The sequence below is a fragment of the Neovison vison genome, chromosome 5 (genome assembly GCF_020171115.1).
Source record: "Neovison vison isolate M4711 chromosome 5, ASM_NN_V1, whole genome shotgun sequence".
NCBI lineage: Eukaryota > Metazoa > Chordata > Mammalia > Carnivora > Mustelidae > Neogale > Neogale vison.
This window is the reverse complement of record NC_058095.1, coordinates 85,862,503-85,881,124: the sequence shown is the minus strand read 5'-3', so window position 1 is coordinate 85,881,124 and position 18,622 is coordinate 85,862,503. Positions and strand designations below refer to the sequence as shown.

At 40.2% G+C, this 18,622-nt stretch overlaps 1 protein-coding gene across 2 annotated transcripts in view; it reads right to left on the bottom strand.

Annotated features, from left to right (window-relative positions):
- SGCG (sarcoglycan gamma) overlaps positions 1-18,622 on the bottom strand; it is a 139,272-nt gene that overhangs the window by 112,439 nt on the left and 8,211 nt on the right. For both annotated transcript variants that reach the window (XM_044249413.1, XM_044249412.1), the window contains exon 2: positions 622-816. In XM_044249413.1, coding sequence (XP_044105348.1) covers positions 622-816 — 195 coding nt within the window. The remainder of the gene's footprint in view (positions 1-621; positions 817-18,622) is intronic.

Below are 18,622 nucleotides of genomic sequence, written 5' to 3'. Positions count from 1 at the left end.
ACTGCAGTATTTTTCTTACTATGATAAATATCTAGCAAAATTAAGACACTTTTATATTAAACAAATATTTTTTGAAAAAGTATATATTATTAGAGCACATACAATTATCCAGCTATCTTGAAAACATGAGGATGTCTAAAATAGACTATGAATTCCTTAGGACTATGAGTATTTTATCTACTCAAAGCTTTTGTTAAATATTGAGTGTGGACATGAATTTATATTAAAATGAAACCTTAAAAATGAGAAAGTAGCATCTGGATGGTTAGTATTTGTAGATTAATGGCATTAGAAAAACCAACATGATTTGTAGAATTTTATAAATTAATGGATTAAATAATCATTATGTGATTTTGACTCAGTCAACCACAAACTCAAGATTGTTATAATTTTCCGACAAGTAGATAAAAATTCACAATAGGAAATAAAAAAACCCAACACCCTACAGTTCACAGTGAAATTAAGAAAGAGTAAATGTATGAATATTTTGCTACTGAGAATTCTGATCCAGAAAGAAAACAAACATTAATTCCATTAAAGGAGGCTTCTACCAATACAATATGGGTAAGTGATAGACCAAACAGAACAAGAACATGCTTACCAGGAAAGGAAACTACTTACTGGGGAAAACCACATCACTTTAAGAATCCAAATTGTAAGAGCAAAATTCACGAGGAGGATGATGAGTAAAAGAAGAACAAATAAGTACAGACAACGCTTTCTCCAGCCATAAATGCCAATCTTGTAGACACACTGGTTCTCTGGCCTCTGTATGTGGGTGCCTTCTGTGGTTGTAGTGTATTGTTCACGGACCATCTGCCATGGGGTAGGGGAAGGGTGGGAGAAGGGACAGGGAACGGGTGAGGTAGAGAGGGAGGGTCAGAGAGACACGGAGACAGAAGGAGAGAGAGAAAGGGAGAGAAGGAGTGTAGAGAGATAGGGAGGAGAGGAAGGAGCAGGAGAGGGTGAGAGAGGGAGGGACAAAGAGATAGAAACAAAGAACTTGTTTGTCAATACTCATTTACTACAAGTCCCACAAGATAATACTTTTTACCCCAATAATAAATTTTCAAAATTAAGATGAGTTTTAAAAAGAACTGAATGTTACTTTGAAATATATCATTATTTCAAGCACAGAGTGATATTTTCTCTATCATTCAAAATAGTTTAGATACAACCAATTCATCGAAATCCAGTGACCATATTTTCACATTTTAATCATTTTATATATAATATGATTAAATATAATATAATATAATATATATTATATAATACATTATATATATATATAGAGAGAGAGAGAGTCAACTTTCAAAATTCTGCTGGGTTAAACTTGGAATTGAAGCATCAACCTAAAATAATCAGCTTACCAAGTTTTTAAAAGATTCAGTGGGAGGAAAATCAAGCTGATATCAACATATCTTTCTAAAATGGAATCCAATTATTTAGTTTTTATGTCAAATAATTAAATCACATCTTTCTTCATTTGTTAAATTACTCAGAATTAAAGGCTCTCTACAATTTTGCTTATAATAAAGTTCCCCAGTATTAACCAACTTCCAAGAACAATCAGAATGTATACATGCATACAAATGTTTATAAGTACTCACTGTTTTCTGTAAATTACACTAAGTTTTCATAACAATTTCAACTCTATGAGGAGATTTTAAAGAATTATTCATTATTTCACTTCACAACAGAGAAAACAAGAAAGTGTTTTTTTTGTTTGTTTCTTCTTTCTTTAGATTTTATTTATTTATTTGGCAGAGAGAGAGACAGTGAGAGAGGGAACACAAGCAGGGGGAGTGAGAGAGGGAGAAGCAGCTCCCCCCTGAACAAGGAGCCTGATGCGGGGCTTGATTCCAGGACCCTGGGATCATGACCTGAGCCAAAGACAGATGCTTAATGACTGAGCCACCCAGGCACCCAAAAAAGTGGTTTTAATTTATAAAGTGAAGATTAGAGATTACAAAGACTTTCCTGATTGTAAATGCAGTAAAATGATAAATCAGAATTGTCGGGGACCGCCTCCGGCCGGGAAAATCCCCGCCATTACAAGATGGCATTGGCTCACTGCCAGCAAAATACGCTGCAAGTGAACACCGAACTTTCTGGTGAAGCCCACCTAAAGGAGGACATAGTCATTGGCTGTTTCAAATTTAATCAGCATAGTAACAGGACTCTCGTTGGCTCTCCCCATTGTTTGGCCCCTTATTGGTCACCTTGTTCACTGATTGGTCATGTAAACGTATATAAGTGTGTGGACCTGGGGAAATGAAGAGAGAGAAGATACATCTGAACCGGGGCTTCTTGTCGTCCTTGCGGGTCGAGGGCGACAAATGGTGCCGAAACCCGGGAATTGTTAATGAGTAAGTAAACCTTGCAAGGAGAAAAACCGCAGGTAAGCGGGGAAGGAACCACAATTAAAGTGGTGGGAATCTTGTACAAGACCGCAATAAGAAGCGGGCGGCCATAGAGCCGGGATTTTCTTAAGGGACCACGATTAAAGTGGTGGGAATCTTGTACAAGACCGCAATAAGAAGCGGGCGGCCATAGAGCCGGGATTTTCTTAAGGGACCACGATTAAAGTGGTGGGAATCTTGTACAAGACCGCAATAAGAAGCGGGCGGCCATAGAGCCGGGATTTTCTTAAGGGACCACGATTAAAGTGGTGGGAATCTTGTACAAGACCGCAATAAGAAGCGGGCGGCCATAGAGCCGGGATTTTCTTAAGGGACCACGATTAAAGTGGTGGGACTCTTGTACAAGACCGCAATAAGAAGCAGGCGGCCATAGAGCCGGGATTTTCTTAAGGGACCACGATTAAAGTGGTGGGAATCTTGTACAAGACCGCAATAAGAAGCGGGCGGCCATAGAGCCGGGATTTTCTTAAGGGACCACGATTAAAGTGGTGGGAATCTTGTACAAGACCGCAATAAGAAGCGGGCGGCCATAGAGCCGGGATTTTCTTAAGGGACCACGATTAAAGTGGTGGGACTCTTGTACAACACCGCAATAAGAAGCGGGCGGCCATAGAGCCGGGATTTTCTTAAGGGACCACGATTAAAGTGGTGGGAATCTTGTACAAGACCGCAATAAGAAGCGGGCGGCCATAGAGCCGGGATTTTCTTAAGGGACCACGATTAAAGTGGTGGGAATCTTGTACAAGACCGCAATAAGAAGCGGGCGGCCATAGAGCCAGGATTTTCTTAAGGGACCACGATTAAAGTGGTGGCAATCTTGTACAAGACCGCAATAAGAAGCGGGGCGGCCATAGAGCCGGGATTTTATTCCGCGGTAAAGCGGGGAATAAAGGTCGACTGAAGTATATGTGCGTAAAAAGTCAGTGTGTTAGTTAGTGTCTTTAACGTCCGCGTCTGTTGTCTGTGTGTTCATAATGGGATCTGAAGTATCTAAAGTGTGGTTAGAAGAGTCTTTAAAAGACCTGCTGTAAGCCAATGGAACTCCACTAAAAGCAAAAACTGCTCGGGCCTTTTTGAATACAGTGGAAAAGGCGGCTCCATGGTTCCTAGATGAAGGCTTGCTAAACATACCTCAATGGGACCACCTGTGATCCAGGGTTTGGCCCCTGTAAAACCTATTAATGCCTCGGGGCCATATCAACCTTTGCCATTGAGGACCCGGTGCCACAGGCGAGACATTATCATAAGCTGTTCCATGTGAATGCTTTAACTCTTCGCCTCAAATTTAACATAACAAAAGCACAGGCACGGGATATAGTAGTCTCCTGCAGAAACTGCTTGACTTTACTACCTGCACCGTCCTTGGGGGTTAATCGTAAGGGTCTGTTACCTAGTCATATATGGCAAATGGATGTCACACATGTTTCAGAATTTGGAAAGTTAAGATATGTTCATGTACCTGCTCTGGAATAATTTTCGCCTCAGTGCATACAGGGGAAAAATCCAGAGATGTTATTGCCCATTGCCTACAGGCTTTCGCGGCATGGGAAAAGCCATGCCAGTTAAAGACAGATAATGGTCCAGCCTACACCTCACAACCCTTTAAAGCCTTCCTACAACAACTTGACATTCACCTGATACATGGAATACCCTATAACCCACAAGGACAGAGTGTTGTGGAGCGCGTGCATCTTACAATAAAAAATGTGCTTTATAAACAAAAAGGGGGAATAGGGGACACCTTCAGGTCCCCTAAAGATAAGCTCAACACCATTCTTTTTATTTTGAATTTTTTTAACGTTGGACAAAACAGGTAAATCAGCTGCAGACAGACATGCAAGTGCTGATGCTGCTCCCCCTAAGCCTTTAGTACTTTGGAAGGACATCCTCACAGGAAAGTGGAATGGACCAGATCCAGTGTTAGTATGGAGTAGGGCGGTCTGTATGTGTTTTTCCACAGGAAAAAGAGGCTCCAATTTGGATCCCAGAGCGGCTGGTGCATGCAGCCTTGCCTCTGAACACCAGTCATGATGCTGATGATAACGCTGGGGATGCTACACCTCCTGCGGCAGACTCAAGCCAGAGAGCTGTGAGCAGTGGTTAAAGCATGGCTATATCCTTTACCAGTGACTAACTCTTCTCTCCTATTCCCTCCTCTCCCCTTGATGCATGGCAGGTCTGTGACTTGTTAGGAGCATGTACTGATATCTCAGCAGTGTCCCATGTTAAATGGTGGCAAATTCCTCAACTGTTCTTATAAACAAAATGACTCTAGTACCTTTGAGACAACAGTTAATGTGTCTTGTCCCAATAATATTACTTATCAGCCCACTCCCATATGCATTCACCACCATTCCTTTTCCTCGTAACAAATGCTAGCAAGCTGAATGATACGTTGAATTGCACTAAGAATTGCTATCTTTCCCAGTGCTGCAATGTCACGGCCTTCAAGCTGGCTGTGATTATGCGTATCCCTACTCCTGTTCCTATCCCAGTTTTCATTCCAGAGGACAAGTTACCAGTGGTGCTCTCCAGAAATAAGAGAGATTTTGGTATCACAGCCGCCATTGTGACAGCATTGGTTATATCTACAGCAGCTGCCACGGCAGCAGCAGTCTCGCTTGCTGCAACTAGACCCACTGCGGAAGCTGTGAACACCCTTGCAGCAGGAACGGCAGCAGCCCTTCAAACACAGACTCAGATCAATGCACATCTGCAAGCAGGAATCCTAATAGTCAACCAGAGAGTGGATTTGGTTCAAGAACAAGTGGACATATTGGGGCCCTATTGGGACTGAGATGTATAGCACCCTTCCCGGCAATTTGTGTAACTCCCATAGCCTATACAGAATGTTTCCCAACAGCTCTCCCAGTATTTGCAGGGTGCTTGGTCTGACGATTTTCAAAATTTCACACGAGTACGCGTGTGCAACCAGCTTCCCTCCCAGAGCTATTTCAAACATTCAGCAATATGTTCCAGTTTACCAAACAATGGGCTGGCACAATTGGTCTTCTTGTCCTCCTTCTTATTGGCATTCTGCTTCTATTCAGAAAAGTTCGCCAATGGAGAACACAGCAGCGAGAGCAGAGCCGAGCTATTGTACAAGCCCTTATGTCAATAGAGGCTGGGACATCTCCCCAGATATGGCTAAGCATGCTAGATCGGTAGTCAAAGACGGGTAAGATCAGTAGAGAAGCATACCAACCTAAGACAGGACAGAGGTCATTGATATCTTGTGTCTGATGACGGGTAAGGATGTTTTCTGCTACTGACAACCTAAGACAGGCACGATCTCTGCCATAAAACAAAAAAGGGGGAGATGTCGGGGACTGCCTCCGGCCGGGAAAATCCCCACCATTACAAGATGGCATTGGCTCACTGCCAGCAAAATACGCTGCAAGTGAACACCGAACTTTCTGGTGAAGCCCACCTAAAGGAGGACATAGTCATTGGCTGTTTCAAATTTAATCAGCATAGTAACAGGACTCTCGTTGGCTCTCCCCATTGTTGGGCCCCTTACTGGTCACCTTGTTCACTGATTGGTCATGTAAACATATATAAGTGTGTGGACTTGGGGAAATGAAGAGAGAGAAGATACATCTGAACCGGGGCTTCTTGTCGTCCTTGCGGGTCGAGGGCGACACAGAATGTAAAATATTCTCTAGGAATTTTTTTTTTTTAATGCAAAGGTCTTACATTTATTTTTAGGAATAGTTTGGAAGTGTCCTTATTAATATAAGTCATAGTCTGAAATAATTCTTTAAATCTCTTTCCCACTCAACAATTGGATTTTCCTACATTCTAATTGATTATATAAAACTGTGCTATTCATTACATAGGATTTCCAATACTCAGGATAATCTACATGATTCAAAACCTAAATGCTTACTGATGTCATAATTGGCATAACTTATTTGCTCATTTCTTTGAGGTCCTCAGTCTTCTTTACAGTAGAGTCCGCCTCACAAACACAGTTGCTCCAAAGTCCTAGGAGTCATCCTTGCTTCTTCTCTTTTCCCTTCAGACTTCTCACATTTTATCAGCTCTGCCTTAATCTGTATCCTGAGTGTGTCCACTCCTCTTGCCCCCATACTAGTTCAAGCCTCTACAAACTCTTATGGAACCAGTTTCCCTTTTTTCCTTTCAGAAACCATGCTCTACCCAGCAGCCAAATAAGTTCCTATCATTCTGTTCTTTCAAACTTTCTAAAGGCTCTTCCCCACCCTAAGAATATCTGAGCTCCTCTGTCACTGGCTAGACCCTCCATGAAGGGCCTTGGCTTACTTCTTCAACATCATCTACTAGCATTTGGTCTTTACTCGCAATGCTCCATCTACTCTTTAAGCGACAAGTTAACTCACCTTAAGACCTCTGTCCTGGGCATTCTCTCCACCTGAAACCCCCTGCTGGCTCCTTCTTAGCCTTCAGTGGCAGCTCACATGTCATTTCCTCAAAGATGCCTTCTCTGGGCACTCACGTCATGTATCATCACCTCCCGCTATTACATTTATTTCAATGCGCTTGTCATTATCTGTGCTAATGGTGGCAAGTCCAAAACTTCTGTGAGGCACAGGCTGAGAGACTGCAGTTGTATCAGGAAGGGTGACCAGGGAGTCTGAATTTATAGCAAGTGCACTATTTTACAATGTCATTACGGATCAGTAAGAACAGCAGCTTTCCAAGAATGCTATGTGTACATGGGGTTTCCAAATGCTATGTATTTCTATTCCTACATAGAGTTTCCTATTCCTGGTGTAACATATTGTCACAAATCTGGTGGCTTAAACCAACACAATTTTATTATCTTACAGTTTTGAAGGACAGAAGTCCAAAAATGGGTCTTTGGGGGCCAAAAATCAAAGTGTGGACAGGTTTGTATTCTTTCTGGAGGGTGTAGGGAAAATCTGTTCCTTCTTTTTTCCAGCTTCCAGAGGCTGCCCACAATCCTTGGCTACAACCTTTATTTATGTTGTCTTAGCTCATTCTCTGACTCTGACCCTGCTATTTCCTCTTCATAAGGACCTTGTGATTACACTGAGCCCACCTGGGGGAATCCAGGACAATCTCCCCATCTCAAAAGCCTTAACATAATCACAACTATAAAATCCCTTCTGCCATGTAAGTTTCCAGGGTTTAGGACATGAACCTATTTTGAAGTCATTATTCTACCTTTCATAGAAAGTTTTGTTCACACTTACATAAAATGGGGAAAACCTTAATATCCATTTAAGACCTTTTTGTTATGGCTTACAAGAGAGCCAGTAGCAATTCTGTTATGAGGGTAGACCTTAACTCCCTCTAATTCAGTCTTTGGAATCTGTTTCGATTATTCACCTGTTTATAGATTCCTCCTCCTTTGAATGTAAATTCTATGTGAGTCTTGTTCATTGCTATGTCCCTAAAACAGTGTAACTGACAAATAATAGGCACACAATAGAGGTCTTAAGTGAATGAGTGAAAAAATTGAAAGAAATAACTATTGAACTTGAAAAACGCTAATTGAGCTATCTACCTGCCAGGGGCAATGATAGCAAATGGGGCTAGATAGTATGGGTGAGTCCTCTGAGTTAAAGACTAAATAAAACATTGTATGACTTATGAACATACTGAATACATTAAGAAAAGATTTAGTAGTTGTGGCCCAACATTCAAACAATGACTGTGGATGAGGAGCTAATACCATGTGGGATCCAGGCTAAGTAGATAGAAATAAAACCGCTGTCTCTGTTAAAGCATTTTCAGAAAAGACCTATTGGAAAGAAGACTAGTAATATAGAAAATGAGGTCTGTAGGATTTTATTACTGAAAGAATACTAACAAAGACAAACTATATAAGACCAGTCTGTGGCTCCTGAGAATAGCGATTCTGCTTTTACCACCATATGCCCTGGCAGACTGCAGAAACTTCACAAATATCTACAGCCCCAGATCCATTTCTCCACTCCTCCTCCCACCAAAACTCCTTGAGTGTGTTGACTCTACCCACTATCCCTCTATGTGTCTTCCTTCTCTCTAGAACTCAATTCCTGACAGGCTTCCACACCCACCACCCATTGAACTTGATTTTGTAATAAGCCCCCCAATGACCTCCATGTTGCTAAGCGAAGTGTGTGTTCGTATGTCCTCAGGTCAGCACATGCCAAATAGTCATCACCTCCACTTCCAGGAACCCTCATTGCAGTGGCGATTGCTTCTTATTATCACTTGCTGCTTCCTCATCTCCCAGCCTCAAACTCAGCCCCTAGACTATTCTCTTCATTTGCACTTACCCCCAGTTGGAGATGCATCTTTTTTTTTTTTTTAAAGGTTTATTTATTTACTTTAGGGAGGGAAAGAGACAGAGGGAGGGACAGAGAGAGAGAGAAAACACGAGTAGGGGGAGGGCCACTGGGAGAGAAGCTCGGTGGGGAGTCTGACTCAGGGTTCAATCTCATCACGGATGAGATCATGACCTGAGCTGAAACCAACAGTTGTATGCTTAACTAAGAGAGAGAGAGAGAGAGAGAGAGAGAGAATATGGTGGGGATGGGCAAGGGACAGGGAGAGAGAAGCTCTAGCAGACTCCAGTGCGAGTGTGGAGCCCAGTGTGGGGCTGGATCCCACCACCCTGGGATCATGACCTGAGCTGAAACCAACAGTCAGATTCTTAACCAACTGAGTCCCCAGGTGCCCCATGAGTTACCCCACTTTTGTGCACCTACTTTGCTGACTGCCTAAGAGTCTGGATCCCATTTCCTCAGGTGAACATACTGACTCCAGGCTCACCTTCAGAAGCTAGTGATCTGCTTTCTTGTCCTTCCAGATTTGAGCTCTAGTTACCACCACTTCTGCTCTCACATCTGTTTTTTTTCCCCCAGTTGTCTTTCTCTCTCTATCATGTTTTATAACTTCCCACTTTAAGGATTTTGGTTAACCTGCTATTGCTATTTCTCAGTGTTGATTATGCTGCATAAACAAGGATTTTACTCTAGACGGGCATGATTTAAATGGCTAGGTGGAACATTCAATTTAAATTTTTTCTAAAAAATCAATTTTGTTATTTAATAATTATATTCCTCTTAGCTCATGGTGGCTTTTATTTTTATTTGACACAGTGTATTATGTTTTTGCTAAAAGAGACTTCAGAGGCTATCTGGTTCAGTTAGCTTTCTTTAGATACTTATTATCATCAGCATTGGGAAGGGTACCAATTCTTCAGCATGTTAAGTCAGACAACAGCAAAACAGCATTCATGCTGGCAAGAAATTGCACTGGGACAATGCAGAGGACTTTGTGAGCTATTTACAAGCCCTTTACTAAAAAGTTAATGAAATAATGCATTATTTTAGAACTAAAAATCTGTATTCTAAGAAAGAATTTTGAGTTTTACTACATGTTGAATAAAAATTACCTTTGGAGAGCACTTTATTTTATTTTAAAAAGTAATACAGGTTATTAGGGCATCGGGGTGGCTCGGACAATTAAACATCTCCCTTCAGCTCAAGTCATGATCCCAGCATCCTGGGACTGAGCCCCACATCACGTTCCTTGCAATGTGGGGAAACTGCTTCTCTCTCCCTCTGCCTGCTGCTCCCCCTGCTTGTGCGTGCTCTCTCTCTGTCAAATAGACAAATAAATAAATAAATGTAATTTTCTTTGAAAAGAATAAAATAGTTTATGTTATCATTAAAAAACGTATATCTATTTCCCTGTTAACCATCTCTCAGAGTTGTTGATGGTGATATACTTAATTTTGATGGGTTTTTAATGCTTCTCTCAAATACAGTTATCAAAATTTTAATAGAGAGGGACTCAGACATAAAGTATATTTTTGCATAAATATCTTTATGCAATTTTTATGCCCTTTGAATTCATGGTTCCCTATTTCTTATTTAAAATAAAACCACCTTACAGATAGGAATTCTGTCTTCTATATTCTTTGATTCTTGCCATGGGACACACCATAGTGAACTGAGCACTATGTCTACTAAATAGATGTCATTCAATGACATTTCAAGGGTCATTTATTGACATGCCTAATTTGAATAGGCTATTGCCAGGAGTTTGAGACACAGAAATCATAAATACATGGATGATGTTGAAAAGGAGCCAATATGATTTTTTAAAAACTATGTTTGAAAAGAACTTAATAGACCCTTTAGAAATGAGAAATTCAGTTCTGTTTTAAAATTCAAAAATGAGTTATATAGCTTGAAGTTTTCAGACATATAAAGTACATGTCTTATGTGTATCTAACAGGTATGTAAGAAATCTTAGAAAACATGAGAGCATGGTAAAGATAGGAGAAATATGAAGGGAAATCTGAAAGCTGAGATGGTCTACATGTGTTCCACTGGAGCTCCAGGGGAGTAACTGGAGAAAACAGTGGAAAGACAATGATTAAGGGGTAACTGTGAAGAAATTTCTCTAACTGAAGATAAATTAGGCTTAAAACAGATACTGACTCCTGAGCTGGATAAAGTAATTGAAATGTATTAAATAATTCTGAATCTGGAGAACACAAAAAACAAAGAAACCTCATGATAAGCATGGGTCCCAGAGTTCAACCCTATAAACGTAGTCATGTTGCAAAATTAATGAACTCACCCCAATGAGGGCCTATATATCAGAGAATCTGGCAAAGAGTTTAGATCCATCCTTTCACCAGCCAGCACTTCTGGGTAGGGGACCTGCTGGGAATGATCCTGAGCCCTGGGGTCTACATAGTGATTCCAAGAGGGAAGGGAAGGAGGAAGGAGCAGTGATTCAAAGAATGTCCCAGTTAACCTAGTCTCAGAAGAGAAATCTAGATTATTTATTGGTGACAGGGGCCTCATTTACTGGTGTTGCTTATTTCCAGCCCAACACACGTCACCACCCATCCTTTTACTCCAAAGGAGATGAAAACTTCAGCTACCCCTTAACAATGCGGCAGGAGCAGAGGACAGGTGCCATCCATCATTTATGTTATATCTGAACTCCCATGATTACAGGCACATTATGGGGGGGTATTGCTGTAACACTAGAAATATAAAATTAGAGTCACCAGGAAATGCTAGACTTACATGCATCTAACAAACACCCTGAAATACCTTTATGTGTATCTATTCATTTGCATACATGCCATAAAAACTGAATAAATTCAAAAAATTATGAAACAAGCCATCATCATAGTGGAAGATTTTAGCAATCCTCTATTGCTAGATCAAGCCCTCTAAAATGAATGGCACTATATAAAACTTCAAAAATACAACTAAAAAGTGTTTAAATGGATGTGTATAGAGCCCAACTGGAAAGTGCATATTCTTTACAAGCATACATGTAACAGTTGCAAAATCTGATAACATACTACTTCACAAGGAAGTATGAAGAAATGCCACTGGATTTGGTTCACACAAATTCTTTGCTCTATTGATAACAGAGTAAAATCAGAAGTGCATTATGCAATAATGGATAAAGCGAAAACCAAAGACTATGAAATGTATTACAAGGACTGGGGTCGCGGCTTGATGATCACACTCATTCCAACATACACAGATGATTCCGATTGCTGCCATAACCACGAGGAAGGGGTGAAGGAGGTCTAATGCACACAGCTCCCTCCTGGCCATTTTCATTTCTCCAAGGGAGATTCATCTGAGTGTTAGCGATGGAACTCTGCTTTGAGTTACGTCCTGCCAGGCCACAGGGCATGCTGACTGGGGGTGCTTTCCAAACCTCTAATAGCACCCATCATGTCAATTGAAAAACTGCAAGAAAATTATTTTTTACAGTCTCAAAATTGCTTTTCGTATCATAAAATATAGCTCTGATGTCCAAGTAGCAGAATTTCTTATCATGCAGCATATACTATCATGTTACATTATCCATTAAAATGACAAGGCAGCTCACAAGAGTGGTCAATAGCAAGACTGCATAAACATGACCAGAAGGAGTCATGCACACGTAACAGGCAATCACTGAGTCTGCATTGGACAAATGAATGTATAGAGAGGGTCACTTACTGGATATGAAGCATAGTTTGAAAGCAGTTTGCTTCAGTATGAAAAATGAGATCATGACAAAAGGACAAATAGAGAAAGGAGAACGAAGTCTAAAACAAGCCCCCACAGAGAGGTGATAAATGAGTAAATAAAAAGTGAGAAACAAGAGATATCCATTATATATGGGACACTCTTCCAGGGAAGGAGGAAGTTAGTGTGCCTATCAGTTAAAGGGGACTAGGTCATGCTCTCACTGAGAACCATGGGATGGAAGAGTTCTCCTTCCATTTGCTTTTTGACTTCCAAAAGATAGCTAATTCCCATGTTAATTAGCTAATTCTCACTATTTCCAGCCTCCCTGTTTGCATTTAACTCACATCACTCTGATGAGGTGCAAATGGTTAGGAAAACAAAGAGTAATGGGGAGGAGTCTGCCCCAAGAAAAATTCAATGGTTGATAATAAGTTGGAGAAAACTTTTGTCTTAAAGATAAGGATGTTACCATTAAAAAAATACAAATAATCCAATAACACTGGAACAAAACCATGCACATACACCAAAGAACCATGAATGACGAACAATACCCATAGTAAAAAAGTTCAACTTTTTCACTGTGAACCAAGGGAATGCAGATAAACACAAGTGCTGGAGCTGTTTGCAAAGACTAAGGGAGATTTAAACAGCGATAGTAGCAAAGTGTTTGAGAAATGAGCATGGTACCCCTCTGCTGGTGAGCTTGAAAGTGAACATGAGCCTTCTAGACAGGTACTTGGCACCATGTACCAAGGACCTCAAACAAACAAAGTAATTTTAATTCTGGAAACTTAGTCCAAAGAAAATTAGGAATGAAAATGAAGATGGATGTTTCAGGATATGTGTTGCAGCACAATCTATCATAGTGAAAAACTGGACAATAAATGATGAAAAGGAAGGAATCCATTGGATTCTTATAGTATGACAGAATTAACTGTTGGACATGAAACAATATCCAAGGGAAATGTTAATGATAGAGTATTAAATGAAAAAGAATACTGAAATACATATTAAAATGTAAATGCACAGAAAAAAGTAAAATTTAAAAATGGTTAATAATAATTTCCCCTACACTTTTTTCTGAAAATTGCATTTCCCAAATGTTTTTCTCTATTTTTTCAGATTTACAGAATTTATACAAATCTATCTTTTGATACATATATTCTTTCAATAATACTAAAGCTAGTAATAAATTTACTATACTCACCCTAACTTTATGACTACCTTTAGGATGATAAAAATAACTTTAAGAATAGATCTGCTTTATCTTTCAGTCAAGCTGCTCAGCACTGGACACCCAAATACAGCAAAGTACATGGGTAATAATTACAAATTTCATCCAAAGTTATAATCATTTATACCTATATTCCCATATGATAAATACACATACACACCCACATAAGAAGGGTGATCAGATTGTTCTCTCTTCTTTACAATAGTACTGACTTTTAAAATAAAATGGCAACTCTGCCATTTAAGAAAAATTCTTTACAAAATACACCAAACCAAGAGAATAAATGCCCCTTAAGTAGCTGAGAGACCTAAACAGGGAAAAAACTTGTATTTAAATGAACAAATGACTTTAAGGAAAAAGAAAACCTCAAACCCACAGTCATACAAATGTTAGGTAATAAAACTGTGATTTTAAATATCATATTTTGTTTCATAGTTCAGATGTAAGCTTATTTTAAAACAGTGGAGGTTTATAAAGGTGGGCAATTCAAACATACTTTTCTCAGTGTTTTATCCTTGTTTTTATTAAATAAACTCAGAAGTCAGACTTTTACAGTGTCATTATATAGTGTTTGTCTAAGAAGTAATATTAACATACAGAAATTGAAGTTGGCAGAGATCAGACACAGAACAGTGATTGAGCAAGAACAGTATTCATGCCAATTAGAAGTGTGCTCACTCAAGTTTCATGATGAAGACCTAGCTTCTTAACTGGAACCAGATGTTATCCAGTACCAAATACGCCCCACTTCTTGGCATGATTCATACCTACCATTAACCTCTGATTTAGTACATGTACATCAAGTGGAGAGAGACAAATTAGTAGTTGGCTGCAGTGAGAGCTAAGGAAATGTTAACAAAATGCTATACTGAGGAGTTGCTGGAAGCCCAAAAGCGAACCCCCTCTCCCTGTTGAAGGTCACTCAGTGGCCTCCCGCTGCATTTCATACTAAGCTCCACTCCACTGGTGTGTCTGGCCTCCCCAGTCCCATCTCATCCCACTCTGCCCTTCTCAGCACTGGTTTCCTTCCACCTCTCAAACAGAATAAGCTCTTTCTATCTCATAGCCTTTGTACATATTGTTCCTTCTGACTGAAAATTTGGTCTGACCAAATTTTGTGCAGCCAATTCTGTCTTGACTTAAATGGTCTTCCATGAGCACCCCCCCTTTCCGTGTATCTTCTGTCCTGTCCTAATTTACAAATGAGTCCTGGTCATTTCTTTCATAGTATTTCTCAGGGTGGATAAGGATACCTTTATTTGTTTACTTTGTATCATCTATTCCTCTTTAGACTCTTATCTCCAAGAGGGCAAGAAGGATACTTTGTTCAGTTATATATCCAGCACCTAGTACCAGCAACAGAGCAAGCACTTGATTATATGTAATTGTTACAGGCAGGCCAAATAAAATATATTCTCATCTGTAATGTATTCATGGAATAGATTTCCATGTGTAGGAAACAGCGTTATGACTGCAAATGTAAGCCATTCCATCTTTATCCAGACATCCTATTATCTCTCTTACTCATTCTTTAACTGAGATCCTACCAACTTCATGAATAGCTAGGAAAAGAACTGGAACATATCAAACAAACGGGGGAAATGATAGATTTACACATTATTTTCCAGACCCTTTCACTGGCATAATGAGATGACTGATGCATATGTCATAATTCATAGGCTGACACTTCCCTCATTTCACATCTCAGCGACCCTGCGTATGACTCCATTTGCTAGCATGAATGTTAATCATAAGCATTCTTTGTGTCTGAACAGCTCATTTTAAGGGTCAAGATCATATAAAGTTCTACCCTGATGGGATAAATGAGTTGGATTTGGGAGTAAGAATAGTAGCTGAAGAGTACAGTTTCTACTTTTGCTTTTCAACTACTGAAGCTTAGGTATTTTCCTTTGCTTTCATACAAACCAGACTGAGTTCTAAAGATATTTCTTACTTAGTTCTAGGACGAAAACTTTGTGATGATCAGTTCTGTCAACTGGTCAACACATCAGGCCCTGGAGGCTTCTCCTCACAGCAGAGACTCCTGATCACCTTGGTCTCAGGACACGTTCTGACTTTTGGTGGAGTATGTTTGAAGAGCTTTCTGACAGGGATGTGGGGCTTTGGCATCTGGTTCTGTCTATGAGGTACAGCCCATAGACCCACATTTCTTTCTAACCCCTGCATTTGCTCGCTGGAGATTGGAGTTCCCCTTGCTGTTTTATCTTCTCTTCTTCACACTGGTATTCCTTCCCTAAATTCTGCTCCAACCTGTGATCCCACTAAAGCTCCGGGGAAATCATGGACAAGATTTACTGGGAGACTCTTAGTTCCTTACAATTTAAGACTCCTGAATGAAAGTGAGGGAGAAAGGCATGATTATTATTTGATTGTGGCTTATCTTTAATATATATATATTTCTTTGATTTTGATGGTTGAAAGTGAACATTAGGATTTATTTTTTGATGCAACATGTAGTCTTTTAGGAAACAGTATATGGTTATCTTTTCTTCCCCCAAGTTCTTACTGTTGAGTTTGTGTTTTGTCAAATCACTCAGAAACTACCCACAAACATGTAGACTATATAAGGATCACTAAACAGCTTAATTGTGTAGTTTTTCAAGAAGTTTTTTTTCTTTGAACACAAAGTTTTCACTGGGCTATTGTTTATTGGTGTCCTAACCTATAAATGCTTTCCTAATATCATGGGTAAAGTAATAGTTTTCTTTGAAGTTCCCTAATTCTTAAATGGAGATTCCCAGAGTTCTTAAGGACCACCTAATGCCTGTACCTGTTGGTGTCTTTCTCACAACAGGTGGAATGCAAGGCTTATTGGTGAATCACATGTATTTGATGTCATGAGAACTGTAAGCCTCATGAAAGTTATTATGGCTCTGACTACTATCATTATTCCAAACAAGCCATTTTTATATCACTGAACACCTAACATTCACAATCAATCCAGTTAACTTCATAACATTTGCTCTGAAATATCCCCAAATATATTAATTAATTTTATATATGTGGAGGCGTTTATTTCCCTGAAATTTGCCATCATAGCTCCAAAGGGAAAATGCACTGTTCCTAGAATAATGATTAGCACATTGAATAAACATTAGCAGTGTTATACTCGCTGTTATTATATCCTAAGTATAAAATCCATGGTCTTTGCACTTTGAAGTCAGCCCATATATATATGGAGAAGGATATATATTTATAGAATGTCATGGTGCCACACCTTGACAAGGTTCTAGAAACTATTATTATAGGTACAACTCATATCATATCAGAAAAGCTCTATATTATTAATAGAATCAATCAAAATTCAAATACCTATTAGAATTATTATATGAATGATTCATTTATGTATTTTCCATGGAATATTTATGGCTTTGTTCCCTTAAAATGTTTTGATAACATAATGATTTAATCAAAAATAGTCACCAAAATAATAATGACCTCTAATTTGTCTGTATTGAGAGTAAAGTGATAATTAGTTGACATCAGTCCCTATTTAAGGTGGAAATATCCTGGTAGTTCTGTGGTAGCTTTATCTTATTCCCATACTTAAGAACCCAAGCAAACTCATCTGAAATACGAAGTGTTCTCTCCTGTCTCCAGTTTCCTATCTTACTCAACATCCCAAAAATATTGCATCCATGTTCCCACATCATTTGCCCCATATCCACAAGGGCAGGGTCTTTTCCCCCCAGTGAGTTCTTGGCCAGTCTCACTGCCTAGAACACTGGCAATATCTGATGACCAAATGGATGAATATAATGCCAAGATCAATTCTCCACTTAATGCTAGTTTTAAATTGTTCTACTGGATTATACTTTGGTTATACCTATAAAACAAGTTAAGAAAGAAAATTATTTTCTAAAAATTTGTGTCCAAAACCTGAAGATTACTCTGGTAGATGTTATAGTGCGCCCTGCAGACTTCCCCTTGTCACCAAGAGACTCATTCCCCTGGCTAGCAGGACCGCTTCCTGCGCATAATGCACACCTGAGTCCTGGCCCTAGAACTGTCTTTGGTTGGAGAGGGAGGACTCATCCGAAGTGATGGCCCTCCCAGGGCAACTAAGGACTGCTCAGTCTGGCAGCATGAGGGCTTGGCCCTTGCCTTCATTCGCATCTTCTCTGAAGGGTCAGTCTGACTCCAGAGAGCACCCCCACCCCTTGTCTCTCCCTAGCCAGCCCTGGATCCCCAGGATCACAGAGGCTTCTGTTTGTACTATACCACAGTGGAGCTTCTTCCTCTGCCCCTTTCTCCTTCCTCCACTCCTGCAGAGCTGTTCGTCCTAAAAACATTGCCTAATGAGCTTCCTCTATACAAATCTAAGTCTCCTGCCCTCCCTTAGTCCTGTCCCATGTCCCTGTCCCTGACAAAACACAGGTAGCAGAGTTGGAGGCCAGACATAATCTGGGGAAGCGAATCTAAAATGGTATTTTGGAGCTGGATCACCTGTCAATCACTGGCAGCCAGGGTCCTGTTTCTGGTAACTGTAAAAAATCAGAGGGCCTCTCTGGCAGCTGATGAAGAGACTCTCACTCCCTGTAACTGAAGGGTAGAGCGAGGAGAGGATCCAGCCTTTGTTAAGAGTTGCGGAGCACCAAAGAAGCCTGAATTCTCAACCCAGAGAGGGCTGCTCTGTTGGAACCAGGACCCCAACAGGGTGGGAGTGGAGCCTTGAGACGTGGAATGAGACATCTGAGCCAATGTACTCAGATGCACTGGAAACTCTAGATGTCCCTGGAATGTCTGGGTCTGTAGAGAGGCCCATCCCTCCCTCCCACTTGAAGTGATGTCACAGCATTCCACCTCACCTGTTCTCTCCTGGCCAGCTGACCAAGAGCTGGGGTTAGATCACTCACATAACCAGGCAGGGAAAGGTAGGACCTGATAAGGGAATAAAGGGACTATCTCCAAAGGGCCAGAAGGCCCTATCCAGCAGGTGACAGCAGGTG